Raw genomic sequence first — 16,360 nt, forward strand, 5'->3', positions numbered from 1 at the left:
AGGAGCTGCAGGCCAGAGTGGTCACCTAGGCACTGTGTGATAGCCTCTGGAGGCTAAAAGCTGTGTAAACAGGAAGACCGTGTCTTCATTTGCACATCACTGCGAAAGTATCACCGGTAAGAGCTGTACGCCTCTCGTGGAGGTGGTTTTCTGTTTGTGGTGAAACTTCTGAGTTTTTCCGCAAAAAGTCATTGGCAAGTGTAGACGCTCCCTTGTTTTTTGCGCAAAAAAGGGACTTTTTGTGCTTTAAATGGCAAGTCTAGACATGCCCTAAAACAAAAAAGTCATTTAACACTTCTGCCATTTCCACGTTTTCTGTTATTTCCCCCCCCCGAGTAACATTGTTCTTCCTCTTGCGTCTAATGTATTTGTAGAATGTTTTCTTGTTACCCTTTATGTCTGTAGCTAGTTTAATCTCATTTTGTGCCTTGGTCTTTCTAACTTTATCCCTACATACTTGTGTTGTTTGTGTTTATATTCATCCTTCATAATTTGACTTAATTTCCACTTTTTGTAGAACTCTTTTTTGAATCATAGAATCATAGAATTCAAGATCAGAAGGGACCATTATGATCATCTAGTCTGACCTCCTGCAAGATGCAGGCCACATAAGCCGATCCACCCACTCCTGAAATAATTCTCTCCCTTGACTCTGGTGTTGAATGCTCCAAATCATGATTTAAAGACTTCTAGTAGCAGATAATCCACCAGCAAGCGACCCCTGCCCCATGCTTCGGAGGAAGGCGAAAAACCTCCAGGGCCACTGCCAATCTACCCTGGAGGAAAATTCCTTCCCGACCCCAAATATGGCAATCAGCTGAACCCCGAGCATGCGGGCAAGACTCTCCAGCCAGACCCTCTGGAAAAAGGCTAACAATATCCTATCATTGACCCTTTGTACTAATTACCATTGTGGCACGTTATTGACCTATTGACTAAACCCGTTATCCTATCATATCGTTCAGGTCGTTGAAAATCTCCTGGGGTATGTCTACACTACCCGCCGGATTGGCAGGCAGCGATCGATCCATCAGGGATCGATTTATCGTGTCTAGTCTAGAGGCGATAAATTGACCCCCCGAGTGCTCTCCCGTCGACTCCTGTACTCCACCGCCGTAGCTGAAGTTGCATAATTTAGATTGATCCCCACCCCTCAGTGTAGACCAGGCCCTGGTTAAGCCAGGGTGTTCTCTTGCCATACTTTCGATCTTTCCTATGCCATTGGACTAGACAGACTTGCCAAGGCACAGAGTAATGATTACCATCAAAACAGAGAGTAGGAATAGAGAGCGAGAGAAGAGGAAAGGGAGAGTGGAAAGAGAATAGAAGGAAAAAGGGGAGAGTGAGTTATGAAGGTGGAAGAGTGAAAGAAGGACATCCATGAAGGATGGGCGGGAGGAGTAGAGAGGGAAGGGGAGGAAGAGGTAAAGAGGCATGAGACAGGGAGATGGAGAGAAAGCAGCACAGGGATAAGAAGGGAAGAAAACTGGAGCAAGGGGGATTGAGGCAGAGCCACAGAGGAGAGAACATCTGAAACTGCAGACGCCTGTTACTTTAGAATTCTGTGGAGCAAATATCATATTGATTTTGACAGCTGAAATGCACAGGGCAAAAACTGTGTCTCGCCTCTGCCCACCTTTTCCTTTTTCTGTTTTCACCCTTCGTTGCCCCCTCTTCTTCTTGAAATGACTAACTGGCCCCTTCCTGGGCATATAAAGCACAGGAAGAATTGAAGTAACTTTCCTTGACGAGAGCCGCTGGCCCTGCCTCGGAGATGTCACAATGGATTTTTTACGCACCATCCCAAACCCCTACTAATTAATGCTGCATGCCTGAGAAGTCATGTCAACTGCTCTGTGGATAGGGATCTCAAAGCCAATCTCAACAAGAGGGTGGGGGTCAGATTTGCATGAGGCTTTTTTGTCTTAACTCCTTTCATTCCCACATCTCTAGTAACTGGGAGTTCCCTTTCAGGCAGCACCTCCATCCCTCACAGCCTCTACACTATAGCACCACCCCCAGCCAGTGCTTCCAGCCTGTTCCCTACAGTGATCCCCCCCCACCCCAACCCGTACTCCTGCCCTGTTCCCCAAAGCAACTTCCCCCTCACAGCCAGCCTTTCCATCCTGTTCCCTCCCTTCAGCGACCCCTCCCAGCCAGCACTCCCACCCCGTTCCCTACAGCAACTCCCACCCCACGGCCAGCGCTCCCACCCCATTCCCTACACGACACCCCCACAGCCAGTGGTCCTGCCCCTTACCCTCGAGTGACTCCCCCCTACAGCTGGCACTCCTGCCCCGTTCCCTCCATCGACTTCCCCCACAGCCAGGTCTCCTGCCCCATTCCCAAAAACAATCCTTCCCACAACCAGCGCTCCCACCCCGTTCCCTCCAGCGACTGTCCCACACAGCCAGCGCTCCCACCCCATTCTCTCCAGCGAATCCCCCCACAGCCAGCGCTCCCACCCCGTTCCCTCCAGCAACCCCCCCCAGCCAGCGCTCCTGCCCCGTTCCCTACAGCGACTCCCCCACCCCCAGACAGTGCTTCCATCCCGTTTCCTCCAGTGAACCCCCCGCCCCCAGCCAGCATTCCTGCCCCATTCCCTACAGCGACTCCTGTTGAGAGTGGCTTGAACTGGAAGTAGTTATGAGTTCCTACATCTTGAGCAATACTCTGCCATTCCCCACGGTGACTATTCACCATTCTTTTGCCCCCCTACACCTACCCTGGACAATAATAGTTTTTTGGGGTAGCATTGTTCCCCCTCCCTTTCCTAGAAGTGTCGCACAGGAAACCTTGAAGGGGAATATAGTCTCTGGGTGGAGAGGCATTACTGTACAAATTCAATTATCTTGACAGCTCTCTACTCAAATCTCTTCACAGCTCAGGGGTTTCCCACTGATTTAGCAGTAGTTCCAGCTCCCTAATCCCTTCCTGCACTCACCCACCCACAACCAAAGGCCAAGTAACATCTGTTCAGCGACGGAGGTGAGCTGCCATTTACTTGAGGGGGATGGAGGGAGAGAGCATTCAAATCCTGGTACGGGTTTTTGTTGGGCCTTTTGCTTTGCTTGATTGCTTCTGGGCCTGAAGACACCAGCAGCAATTACGATAAAAGAACAGAGACTATAAGATGCCGAGAGAAGCTAAATTGGAATATATAATCAGGCCCATGCTTTCCTGTCAAGCTGGGCTGCAACAAGGGGAGGATTAGGGGAGAAAGGTGGTGGATGTCTTGGCTGGCCTTAATTTGACCCTGCTCTAGTTAAATTATAACACCTGCAGCGTACTGTGATCAACATGGTTTCCCAAACTCTTTCGGATAGCTGGGGGCAAGTGATGGGTCGAAACCCCAAAGTTCAGATGCAGACCCAGACTTCACTTTCTTCAGGTCCAAAGTTTTGGGTGCTAGCTGTGAAATTCTGATCCAGCTTCAGATTTCAGCCCTTTCTCCGCAGGCATAGGAGTCACTGGATTCAGGATAATTGTTCAGGCCCATTACAGAGATGGGGATTTGAATTCAAACTTCACAGCTGGGCCCCCTTTCCCCTGAGTTTTGGTCTAGTGAACTCTGTTGAACAGGGTCAGCCATGTAATCCTGAACCCGGTGAGGATCAGGCTCACCACTGGTAGGGTGTGGGTGTTAGGTGAACCAGGAGTTCGAAGGCAAATGTTACAAGAGCTTCAAACCCTTGTGTGGCAAATGTGATCCTGATTTCCTGACAGTTAGCCTGTTCCTGGCAACTCATTCTCGGTGACATCCCAGTCAGTCTCCATGGTAACCTGTCCTACTGTCACACAGGAAAGATTATGACATCAGATGATGCACTTCTCCAGTGCAGCCCAGCTTCCCTCCATGCAGGGCCGGCTCTAACTTTTTTGCTGCCCCAAGAAAAAAAGAAGAGCGCTGCCCTGCCGTACCCTCCCCCCCACAAGCACCACGCTGCCGAAACCCCTGCCCCCCCAAGCACCACGCCACCCGAAGCCCCACCCCCTGAGCGCCCCACAAGCCCCTGTCCCCCCTCCGATCGCCACGCTGCCCAAAGCCCCCGCCTCCCTCCGAGCGCTGTGTAAGCCCCCCCGCGCCACGCCGCCCGAAATTCCCGCCCCCGAGCACCGTGCAAGCCCCCGCCCCCCTGAGCGCCACGCTGCCCAAAGCCCCGCCCCAAGCACCGCGCCAAGCCCCCGCCTCCTCCGAGCGCCGCACCGTGTAAGCCCCTGCCCCCCCAGCACCACACTGCCCTAAGCCCTGCCCCCCCGAGCGCCGCGCCGCCCAAGCGCCATGCTGCCCAAAGCCCCAGCCCTCCGAGCGCCACGCCACCCAGAGCCCCCCCCCCGAGCGCCGCACTGCCGCAACAAAAAAAACCCCATCCAGTGCTGCCCCGACGAACCAAAAAAAACCAACCCGAGCGCTGCCCCACCCCAAGGTGCCGCCCCAAGCACGTGCTTGGTCGGCTGGTGCCTGGAGCCGGCCCTGCCTCCATGTACTGGGTACCACCAGTAGAAACACAGTCCGGGGAGGTGGGGGACAGGGTGGCAGGGAAAGGGTATGAAAGCAAACAACAAAATTGAAAATTGGTGGGGTTCTGCAGGTCCACCTGCTGAAAATACCCATGTCTCTGAAAGATCCCATTTTGAAAGGGGATGGAGGTGAAATTTGAATTGTCTACACAGACAATAGGTTCCTTCCTGGGCAGGGGGTTTGCCTCATCTCAGTCTCCTCCCTCCTTGGGTTTGTGTGTCTGGCATCACTTTGGGAGGTGGGGAGAGACATTGACACAAGGTAACGCCAAGGCTCGAGACATCAGGAATGAGAGATACGTGTCAAGGAGTGGTCCTGAGGCAGGAGAACTGCTGAATCAGAGGAGATTCTGGAACTGTGTGATGTGGAGGTTCAGGGGGTCCACGTTATAGCTGATATCTCTGAGCTGAACATAGTGGGCATAACCAACTAGCCGGGACCCCTTGTCATCCAGTGCTGGTGTGCATGCATGTCCCGCTTGTTACCCTTGCCAAGGCTATTACTGAGAATCCTCATGAGAAACTGTAAGTGGCAGTTCTATCAGATGAGCTGAAACCCCTGGCCAAACAGGTAGGAGCTGAGCTCATCTCTGTTAGAAGTTGCTCTCTGCAAAACCTTAGAGGGTCAAACTTTCTCCCAAAAGAATAATCCCCTCCCTTCCCTGAGAACCAGTTGTACTTTTTCAGTGTCACCTGGCGCTGAGACTAACTGTTTCAGGATTTTGCAACCAAACAAAACTATAGTGTAACATCCAGAGCCACCTAGAATGCTGTATGCTGATACTGTGGCTACTGGGAACTTTGTAACTACAGCTCTCATAGACTTCTGACCCTCCTGCTCCAAACTTCAGCTGGAGGAGGATCTCAGTTGTAGAGATCCTCCTACAAGTTCTGATTCCATCCAGTACAGGGAAGTAGAGTACACGTACCCAGCAGCGAGTTCATTACGAGATTTGTGCCTTTCTGCTGTGCTCATGCGCTGTGAGAGCAATTGGATCTTTTACGTGGGGACTTGTACTTCAACGAAGGCCCCCTTTCCAAATTACAAGGTTTTACATTAGGATCATTTGCTTATTTGCTATCTGCTTGAGAGAATTTGTTTTGGATTGTTCTGCTATTTGTCAGAGAGGAAACCCCTTGTTTTCACAGCTCTCACCCTGCCCCGCCACACATCTCCACAGAGGGTACAGCTGACAGTGTCCTCATGGTTACAGTGTTGTTGTAGCCATGGTAGTCCCAGGATATGAGAGAGGCGAGGTGAGTTAAATAATGTATTTTATTGGACCAACTTCTGTTGGGGAAAGAGACAAACTTTCAAGCTACTGAAAGAGCGCTGTGTAGCTCAAAAGCTTGTCTCTCTCACCAACAGAAGTCGGTCCAATAAAAGATATTACCTCACTCACCTTTTCCCTCTAGTGTACTCATGGGAAGTGGGCGAAAAGAACATCTGCAAGTGTATAACTCCGTGTGGAGGCCTATGTCTTTGTGTGCGTGCTTGCATGTCTACATGCACATATCTGTGTGTGTGTGTGTGTGTGTGTGTATTGCTTTGTATCCTTCCCCAGCTGCTGTTCACATCTTCAATCCCTGTCCATCATTCATGCTTTCTGTGGGCTGACTGTGTCTCCTTTATGAATATTTTGATTATCTGCACAAAATCCCTTCTCTCTCTCTCTGCGTTCACTGTGTATGGAGCTGACAGCTCCGGGGGGATAGATCAACACCGCTGCATTTCAGGAAAAGAATTATTTCACTCAATTACTCTAAAAGTATGAGAGAGAACAGAGCAGGGGGAAAGAGAGAGAGAGAGAAAATAATCACAACATCTCGACAGATTTACCCCATTTTGTCTGAAAATCTATCACTCCGACAAATTCCTTTGTGAAAAGTTTAGATAGAAAAGTAGACACCTGCTCTTCATGTCCTTTGGGTGGGGGGAATGAGGTGATGGATTGTAGGGATCAATCCAGATAGAGGGGTTACAGTGCTCAAAAGAATTGAGACAAAGCAACATGGTATTTTAATATAAAGTGGATTTGGTGCTGGTGAAAGGTGCTGAATAGACTGCCCTGAAATCTAAAGGCCTCTATATATGACAAGTGCAGCATGTGAAGCAAGCATTTCTGGTTTTGGAGTAGATTAGGGTGACCAAATGAGAGACGTGAAATATTGGGACGCGGGTGTGTGTGTGGGAGGTGTGCCGGCGGAGCAAAAAAAAACAAACCAAACCCCAAGAGCCGGTGGTGGAGGAAAAAACAAACAAACAAACAAACCAACAACAACAACAAAAAAGAGCCACCGGAGAATAGGAAAAATTGGTGGGGGCCGAGCACCCACCGGCAGCTCCACGCCCCGCCCCCCCCGCACCAGCTCACCTCTGCTGCGCCTCCACCTCCCCTGAGATGGCTGCTGCATCCTGCTTCTCCCCCCTCCCTCCAGCCCTTGCGCTGCCAAATAGCTGATTAGCACAAGCCTGGGAGGGAGGGGTGAGGAGGAGGAATGCGACATGCTTGGGGAAGAGGCAGGGCCAGGGTGGGGATTTGGGGAGGGATCCAATGGGGCAGGGCTGGGGGCGGGGCAAGGGTGGGAATTTGGAGAGAGATCCAATGAGGGGGGAGAGAGGAGGCAGAGTCGGGGCGGGAGGGGTACAAGCCCCTTCCTCAGTGGCTAACCTGAGGCCAGTCACCTTACTGCTGTGTGCCTCAGTTTCCCTTCATGTAAATTGGGAATAACAATGCTTGCCTACCTTCCAGAGGGGTCATGAGCCTAAATTCATTAACGTGTGTAAAGTGCTTTGAGGTTCTCTTACAGTAGGTGCCTTATAAGGCCCATGTTTCCTCTCTTTCCCGCTTATTAAAATAAAGGAATGTTTCCTTAATGTTTGTCTGACTGGCAGGGGTGGGTTAAAGCCAATGCATTACTCATAGCTGCTCAGTTCTCAAGGTTATTTGGGGAGAGAACTCGCTGCGTAGGTTGCAAGTTTAAAAAAACACAGATCCTGTATATATCATAAAGTAAGGACATTCCCCTTAGGAGTGACGTACAGCTGAAATGTGATCCCTCCTGCTGCTCGTGGGCCCTGCCCAATGCTATAAGGATCCTTGATTAGATCCTTGCTATGGGAATCCATGGATGTGTATGCCACAGTAAGTCCAGCTGCACCTGCTTTGAAGGGAAGGTGGCTGCTGTGCTCCAGACTGTTCAGCTGCCAGTGGACTCCAGCCCGTCTCTCTCTGCAGGGGTCACCTGTGGGGTGCGTGCTATTCTGCCACCAGCCCCTTGTCCATTCTTGCACAGCCCTTTCCCTTTGTGACAGTCGCCACAGGTAAGTGCCAGGCTGGGGTTATTGCAGCCTGCTGCGTTGGAGCCTGATGGCTTGTCACTGCTGCTCTCTCTCTCATTTTCATTCCAAAACTTATGGATTGAAGGGCTGAAGTTTCTACCTTGGCGTTCTGGGAACTTGAGTTCTGCTCTTGTAGGGCTCCCGAGGACTCCAGCTTCACTCTCAGGACTTATACTGTTGCCAGAAACTCTTGAATAAAAATGCACCCTGTGCTGTGTAAAGCCAGTTGTCATTCATTTCCTCTGCCTCTCCAGCCTCAGTGGGGAGCACATTAGCATATTATCAATGTGTTCATGGGTTGGTTCATCAGTACCCCTTGTTTTCAACACTTTCCCCGCCAGCTGGATGGAAAAGCACGAATGAGTTGAAAGCTGTTTGCACTGCATGGAGGGTGTGAACACCCTGCCCTCTCATCTCGAGCACCCCTCACTTCCTCCTGCTGGTGACCTATCTGTTGCTTAAATTGGTTCTTGGATTGTTTTAAACTCACTCTCTGTCTCTCCTGTTGCAGGATGGTGGAATATTCCCTGGACCTCCAGAACATTAACTTGTCTGCAATCCGTACTGTCCGTGTCCTGAGGCCCCTCAAAGCCATCAACCGGGTGCCTAGTAAGTCGTTCTTCCCTCTCACTGGCACCTCATTTCATCTGCACTTCACCCTTGTCTGTGCCGTTTTTATCCATTGCTCTGCTGCTGTGTCTGGGATCTCTTCCCCCATTGATTGTCCAGCCCTGGACCTCCAGGTAGCTGGATTGACCTTGTTGCCTATAAGACAGGTATGCATGTATACTCTGTGCGGATCACCAAAACAATGGCCCCTAGAGTCCAGTCCCAGCTGGTGGGCCATTGGCTGGCTCAAGAACTGGGAAATAGGTTTGGGATACTTAGCTGGGATACTCCAGCTCTGAGTCACCAATCTAGCCTCAGTTTGGCGGTGAGCACCGAAGAACTCAGGGACGTTGGGAGAATGGGATAGAGCCACTAGTTCCAATCCAGGTGTAGGCTACGTTCCTGTGTACCTGAGATTCTCAGCCTAGCCCTTCATTTTGTCTCCAACCGCCCCCATCCCACCCTCCAAAAAAACCTTCTTCTCAAAGGGCTTTGCAAAGACTGCCCGGCTGCGTTGTGAGGCGTGTGTGACCAGTAAGGCTACACGTGGGGTCATTCTGTCTGCCGTGCCCAATTGATGACCAAAGTGCTGGAGCTGGGAGTTGGCAATAAAGCAAGATTTTTTTTGTCTCATGTAAGAATATGGAAGGGGTGAGACCGCCTGTAGAGTCATGGTGAGGTGTGTGGTGGGGGATGGATGAGCAGTGAGATCCGGTGGGCGCAGGAGTGAGGGGGTTGATCTCTACTACCTTCTGCACCATTCTTCAGTTTCCTCTCATTTAAAAATACACCAGGCCAGCTCTGCGTGGGGGTGAACAACAATGGTGTATTTTATCTATTCCTTGCTGCGCACTTTCTCCTTTCCCTCTTGTCCTGGTTCCCACCTCTGCAGCTCTGTGTATATGCAGCATGTATGAGTCAGGGCTGTGAGCTCCGCTGGGGTTTGAGCTGTCAGGATGTGATGGGACGAGCCTGAACCTGGAGGCACAAGCAGCTTTCTACAGCTCCCTGGCCCAGCTAAATGGCTTCCCTGCTGGATTGGCTCAGATCTGAGAAACGGGCCCACCTTGGTGTTAATTTCACTGTGGAGGGAAGGGGGTGAGGAGGGATACCATACACAGGATCCAGCTATGTATCTGCTGTGTTCATATGACACTTCTCTCTTTCCTTCTTTTCCCTGCAGTCAATGGACACTGACTCCTGCCATGTGACAGGGGTATAATCTTTTGTAACCCTGCCCCATCTCATGTGGCAAGGGCTGGGAAACAGAAACTAGCCTCTTACCTGTCACATCTTTATTACACTCCACCTCTCTTCCTTTCCCTTTTCCCTCTTCCTCTGCATCTCCTCTTTCTTAATTCAGTTCTGATAACTATAGAGCACAGTAAGGTAGACAAGGAGTGCCCGTGTCACCACAGGAAGTATCCACTGTATATGGCACAGGTATCATGGTGGTTATAACAGGGGAGTGGATTTGATGCAGTGGGCCAATTTCATGCCATTGAAGTCAGTGGAGTTACACCAGCAATGGATTTGTCCCACCGTGTCTGTTTGGTTTCAGAGTAGCAGCCGTGTTAGTCTGTATCCGCAAAAAGAACAGGAGTACTTGTGGCACCTGAGAGACTAACAAATTTATTTGAGCATAAGCTTTCGTGGGCTACAGCCCACTTCATCAGATGCATGTAGCGGAAAATACAGTAGGAAGATATATATACACACAGAGAACATGAAACAGTGGGTGTTACCATACACACTATAAGGAGAGTGATCAGTTAAGGTGAGCTGTTATCAGCAGGAGAGAAAAAGAACTGTTTGTAGTGGTAATGAAAATGGCCCATTTCCAGCAATTGATAAGGAGATGTAAGGAACTGTGGGGGGGAGGAAATAATGTGTCTGTTTGGTATTTCAGGTCATGCCTTGCTCAGTGAAAACAGCTGTCACGTAAGACATTGTGACACTTTTAGCATTTCTCCCCAGGTTTTATACTGAGTTTTTCTTCCTTACCATATAATAAGAAGTCTCTTGCTTCTTCCCCCTTTAAAGCCCCCTGCTCTCACTTTTATCAGGCTATCTGCAATGACCAAGACCTCCTTAGGGCTCTCCCACTGTGGTGAGGCCAATCCCATTCCATACCTCAGTGTCTTCATTCCCTTCTCCAGAGCTGAGGGGAAGTTTATTACAGGTGACAGCAGGCAAGAAACTAAATGAAAGAAACCCCGTTGACAGGCTGTCTCCTGAGGATGTGTGCCAAGGAAATTTTAATTATTGGGGCCCAGAACTAAAAACAAAGCTAGACAGATCAAAATGAAGCCCTGCATTCTTATCTCTCTTATACCAGTGTAAATAAGGAATAACTCCAGCAGAATCAATGCAATTACACCTGGGGAAAACCAGTGTGAGATCAGAATCAGCCCACAAAACTAGATTCAGAGATGTTAAAGCCAGAAGGGACCATTGTGATCATCTAGTCTGATTAGGGTGACCAGATGTCCCGATTTTATAGGGACAGTCCCGATTTTTCGGTCTTTTTCTTATATAGGCTCCTATTACCCCCCACCCCATTCCGATTTTTCACATTTGCTGTCTGGTCACCCTAAGTCTGACCTCCTGCATAACACAGGCCATAGAATTTCACCCACTTATCCCTTTATAGAGCCCAGTAACTTGCCATACAGCTACCTCTAGGCATTTCTTCCCCACACTGATCCCTCTTCTAAACTCTACTTCTCTCCACTATAGCAGTGTCTGTGTAAAACTAATATTGTTTTAGTTTCTATTCTGCTATCAGGCATTTATATCTCTGTCTGTCTACGACAGATATATGGTTGTATGTGCAGTAGTTCTGGATGAAGAGGCACTTTCATTATTAAATGAAAAAATAAATTTCCTTGGATAGGAAGACTGTCCTGTGGAGTGAAAACTGGCTAAAAGGCTGTAAACAAAGGCTAATGATAAATGGGAATGTGCTGAGGTGGAAGCAAGTGTCTAGTGAGGTACAGCCAATATCACCAACAGGACCTTTTGTCAGAAATCTTATTGAATGTCTTTTTAAAATTCTTCATTAATGATGTGGAAGAAGGAGCAAAGCACATTAAGGAGATTTGCAGACGATAGTAAAACTGGAGGAGTTGCAGACACTAGGCAGGACAGAGAAATAATACAAAGGGATGGAGAGAAAGTAGACACCTGGGCAGAAAGTAACAAAAGGAGAAAACTGGAGGGGGCGGGGGAAGGAAGGAGTGATCTGCAGCACACATATTTAATGTGAGGGAGGAGGACTCTGGGAGATAGTGGTGAGATAGACACAGGGCCACGTTTTCAAAAGAGCTTAGTGCCACGTTTAAGCAACTAAATAGATCTCAGCACCCAATGTGAACCCAGTAGGCTGAGCTCTTTTGATAATCTGGCTATATGTTTTGGTGCCTCCCAGAGAGCTGAGTTCTTTGGAAACTCTCTTCCCAGTCATGGGTGCTGCATGCTTCTGAAAATTCCTGCCCATGGGAGTGAGAGCAGGCAGCAAAGATGAGATGAGTTTGCAACGTGCAATGGCAGCATACAAGGTTGTTACAATGTTGGGCTTCATATGCCAAGAGTAAATCTAGACTAGACATTAGAAGAAGGTTTCTAACCATCAAAGGAGTAAGATTCTGGACCAGCCTTCCAATAGGAGTACTGAGGCAAGCAACCTAGCTAGTCTTAAAATGAGGCTTGATATATTTAAGAATGGGATTATATGACAGGGTTGCCTGCGATAGCAGGGAAGTGGACTCGATGACCCAGGAGGTCCCTTCCAGTCCTGTGTTCCTAATATTCCCTCTCTACATGGCCTTATCTAGAACATTGTTTTCAAATCATGGCACTGTACTACCAGAATATATTAGAAGGAATTCATAGAAGAGCAACCATAATGATCAGGAAGCTGGAGGGATTTGATTGATGAGGGAAGATTTTTTAAAGGCAAAATCGGTCTAGCTTGGCTAAGCGGGGATGTCTAAACAGGATGGACATGATAACAACCCACAAATCATTGATTTGTGAACTGATTTTTTGGTGTGCCGCCTGGGCTATAACTTAGAGTGATGGGATGAAATTAATAAAGAAGAAATTTAGAGTGAATAACAGGAAGAACTTCCTTATACTGAAATCTGGTAAGCCAAGGGAAGTGGTGGAAGCCTCGTTGGTTGTATATGACATGATAGAAGTATATGAAATAATAAATAGTACAGACAAAGTAGATCAGGAACTTCTGTTAACACAAGAACAAGGGGACATTCAATGAAATTAAAAGGAAATTCTTTTTCACACAATGCACAATCAGACCATGGAATTCACTGCCCCAAGAAGTCATTGAGGCCAAAACTTAGCAAGATTCAAAAGGAGATTAGACATTTGTATGGATGTTAAGAATATCTAGAATTATCATAGTTAATGATAACAAGTTTTGGAGGAGACATTAAACTCCATGATTCAGGGTTTGAGCCAATCTCTAAACTACTAGGGAATAGAAGTTTCTTTTACCTTCATCTGAAGCATCTGGTGCTGGCAATTGTCAGACAGGACACTGGACTGGATGGGCCCAGGGTCGGATCCAGTCTGGCTGCTCCAGTGTAATTTTTAAATTAGACTGGACAAAATGCTAGAAGCCCAGTTTTTATAATACTGTATGTCTCACCCAGGCATTAGCATTCATGCTCCTCTCTCACATTCCTGCCTTTAGCCTTACAAGTGCTGCCTTTCAGGGTTTTGTCTGAAGGTGCATGAAACAGAAATGATAGCCTGTTGTGGTCCTATAACCATTCGAATTAATTCAGTAACAAGCTATCCAAGCTAACAAAGTGTAAAGGGGAGAAAGACCCTTCAGGTCTCTGTCAAAGGTAGTTACAATCTGCTCACGGTAGGTCTTCAAATTGGGTTTGGGGTATTTTTCCACATCTTCTGGTTATTATTGTCCATTTCTGATTCAGTGGTAGGTTGCTATGTAAAATGTCATCTCTGTCATCTCTTTTCTTCCCATCCTCTCAGGGTAATGCAGTTTTTTTTCCTAACTGCTTTTTAATGGAAAGTCTTTAATCATTTCTGATAATTTGAGGAAATATTTCTTACTCTGTCATATTTTTGACATTGGAGCACAAAATGTCTCTTCAATTCACTCTGCTGTCACATTGGTTGCACAGTCCTTTTGCACTGTACTATGTGCCTCCCAATCTCTGCCTTAAATTTATGGTCACTGATTCTTAATTTGATAAGAGTCGTCACAGACTGCACAGAGGCGAGGAAATCTGCTAATGTGAAGGTTCTGTGGAGGGATCTGTAGTAGACTGTTGCATAGCAACTTTGTTGAATAGGAAGCATATGTGTCTATTAATATATAGTGTATGAGTGTAGGAATATATGTCGGGGGGTTGCATATACATCTCTCAATATAGTACTATCTCTCATACATAATATGGCATATTATTATTTAGAGTTGTGTGGGAACAGGGTTTTCCATTTCGTGCGGAATTCTGTGATTTCAAGGTTTGTTTCAATCTGAATTGGAACAAAAACAAAAAAGTTCACATTTTCACTTGAAACAAAATGTCTTCCCTCCCACCACAAAAGAAAATCATTTTTGGTCGATCAAAACATTTCATTTTGGATTGTGACATTTATACAATTTTTTAGTAACATTAAAATAAAAGAAATTTTGAAATGAAAAATCAAAACATCTGAAAATATTGAACCAGAAAGTTTTCACCTTATTGAAACTTTTTTTTTTCCAAAAAAAATTCCAAAGTGAAATTTCATTGATATATTCCTGTGGGAAGTTTTGGTTTTGATGAAATGGCATTTTCTGATGGAAAACTGTTCCACTAGAAAATTTTCCACCAGCTCTGTTGTTGTTGTTCATTTATATTGCAGAAGCTCCTAGAAGCCAACCTGGTCAGGTTCTCATTTTCAATTGCCAATCTCAAAAAGCTTTCCAAAAGTGTATTAGTTTTATCATCCTCTTGTTACAGAACGGGCGACTGAGGCACAGTGAGTCACCAGCAGAGTCAGGAATAGAACCGACATCTCCTGATTCGCAGTCCTATGTTCAGCCCACTAGACCAAAACAATAATATAAACATAATTTAAAGCAGCTGAACCCTGGGATGGCAAGAACAAAGCAGTTCAATATTTACTTGTCTGCCTTAAATCTGTGTTCCACACCCAGATGTTTGGTGTCATATCAGTGCCTAGGACAGAGAGATTTATATGGATGTAAACCCCACTTGCAGCACCGTGGAGAAATGATGGCTTTTGACTTCTCTCCAGTGTGTTTTTGAGGAACTAATTTAAATGGAGAGTGTATGTGAAATTAGCTTCTGATAGGGAGCTGTATTAGGCTGTGGAACAGTCTGTCTTAAACTAACTAGACAAAAGCCTGTTTCCCTGCGGGAAACAGTCCTGCCATGGCTTGGGGATCTAATAGGTCTTTTCCATCTCTAACTTTTAAAATTCCATTTAAGCCCCTTGTTTCAGATACTATTAACTTTCTGAAAAAAATTATTCTTATTTGTCTTCTGTCCAAAGGCGACTTAGTTTTGGAAAATGTAAAATTCCATTTGACTATTTCTGAACTGTATTTTCTTATTTCAGATGGGGTTTTTGTGCACAGATAACTCAAAGCCAGATTCCCTCCCCGCCAAATTTCAAATTTGCCATGCATTAAGTTTTCTGTTGTTGTTAATAAATGTTTGCGGAGCACCATATGTGTACATGTTGCCCCCCCCCCCCCACAAAAAGTAACAATACCTGGCAATTGCACAGCACTTTTCAGCAGTAGATCTTAAAGCAAAAAAAAAAAAAAGGGCAAGGCAAAGGCGTTTACAATCTAAGTCTATGTCTACACTGCAGATCTTACAGCGGCACTGCTACCACTGCAGCGGCACCGCTGTAAGGTCTCCCATGTAGCTGCTCTATGCCAGCGGGAGAGAGCTGTCCTGCCAGCATAATTAAACCATCCCCAATGAGCAGAGGTAGCTATGTCACCTGTTTTTTCACACCCCTGACCAACAAAAGTTTTGCTGACAAGAGTGCTAGAGGAGACATAGCCTAAGGGTATGTCTACACTATGAAATTAGGTTGATTTAATAGAAGTCGATTTTTTAGAAATCGATTTGATACAGTCGATTGCGTGTGTCCCCACTAAGCGCATTAAGTCAGCGGTGTGCGTCCACAGTACCGAGGCTAGCATCAACTTTCGGAGCGTTGCACTGTGGTAGCTATCCCACAGTTCCCGCAGTCGCTGCTGCCCATTGGAATTCTGGGTTGAGCTCCCAGTGCCTGATGGGGCAAAAACATTGTCGCGGGTAGTTCTGGGTACATGTCAGCCCCTCCCCCTCCATGAAAGTAATGGCAAAAAATAATTTCTAGCCTTTTTTCCTGGGTTACCCGTGCATACGATATACCACGGCAAGCATGGAGCCCGCTCAGCTCACTGTCACCGTATGCCTCCTGGGTACTGCAGTGCTACACTGCAGCATCCCCTTGCCTTTTCTTGTGGATGGCAGGCTGTACAATACGACTTCTAGCCATCATCGTCCCGTGGGTACTCCTGGCCGACCTCGGTTAGGTTGGTCGGGGGCACCTGGGCAGACATGGGTGCTTCTGGTCGGCCTCGGTGAGGTCGGTCGGGGGCATCTGGACAAAAATGGGAATGACTCCAGGTCATTCTCTTCTTTAAGTTTTGTCTAATGGAGATTCAGTCCTGCCTGTAATATCATGCCAGCTGGAGGCTTCTGCCTCAGGCTGCTCTCCCAGTCGGTAGCACCGCACGGTCGCACCTACCCCAGCCTACCCCTTGCTCCCCATGGCTCATAAAGCCTGGACAGTAGTAAGGAGCAGTTCAACTATAGGCTGAGC

The 16,360-nt window shown here is 47.4% G+C and overlaps 1 protein-coding gene across 1 annotated transcript in view; it reads left to right on the plus strand.

Annotated features, from left to right (window-relative positions):
* CACNA1I (calcium voltage-gated channel subunit alpha1 I) overlaps positions 1-16,360 on the plus strand; it is a 113,767-nt gene that overhangs the window by 20,290 nt on the left and 77,117 nt on the right. The window contains exon 3 of the mRNA XM_039488959.1: positions 8,376-8,473. Within this exon, the coding sequence (XP_039344893.1) occupies positions 8,376-8,473 (98 nt within the window). The remainder of the gene's footprint in view (positions 1-8,375; positions 8,474-16,360) is intronic.

Source organism: Mauremys reevesii, linkage group 1 (genome assembly GCF_016161935.1).
Source record: "Mauremys reevesii isolate NIE-2019 linkage group 1, ASM1616193v1, whole genome shotgun sequence".
Lineage (NCBI taxonomy): Eukaryota > Metazoa > Chordata > Testudines > Geoemydidae > Mauremys > Mauremys reevesii.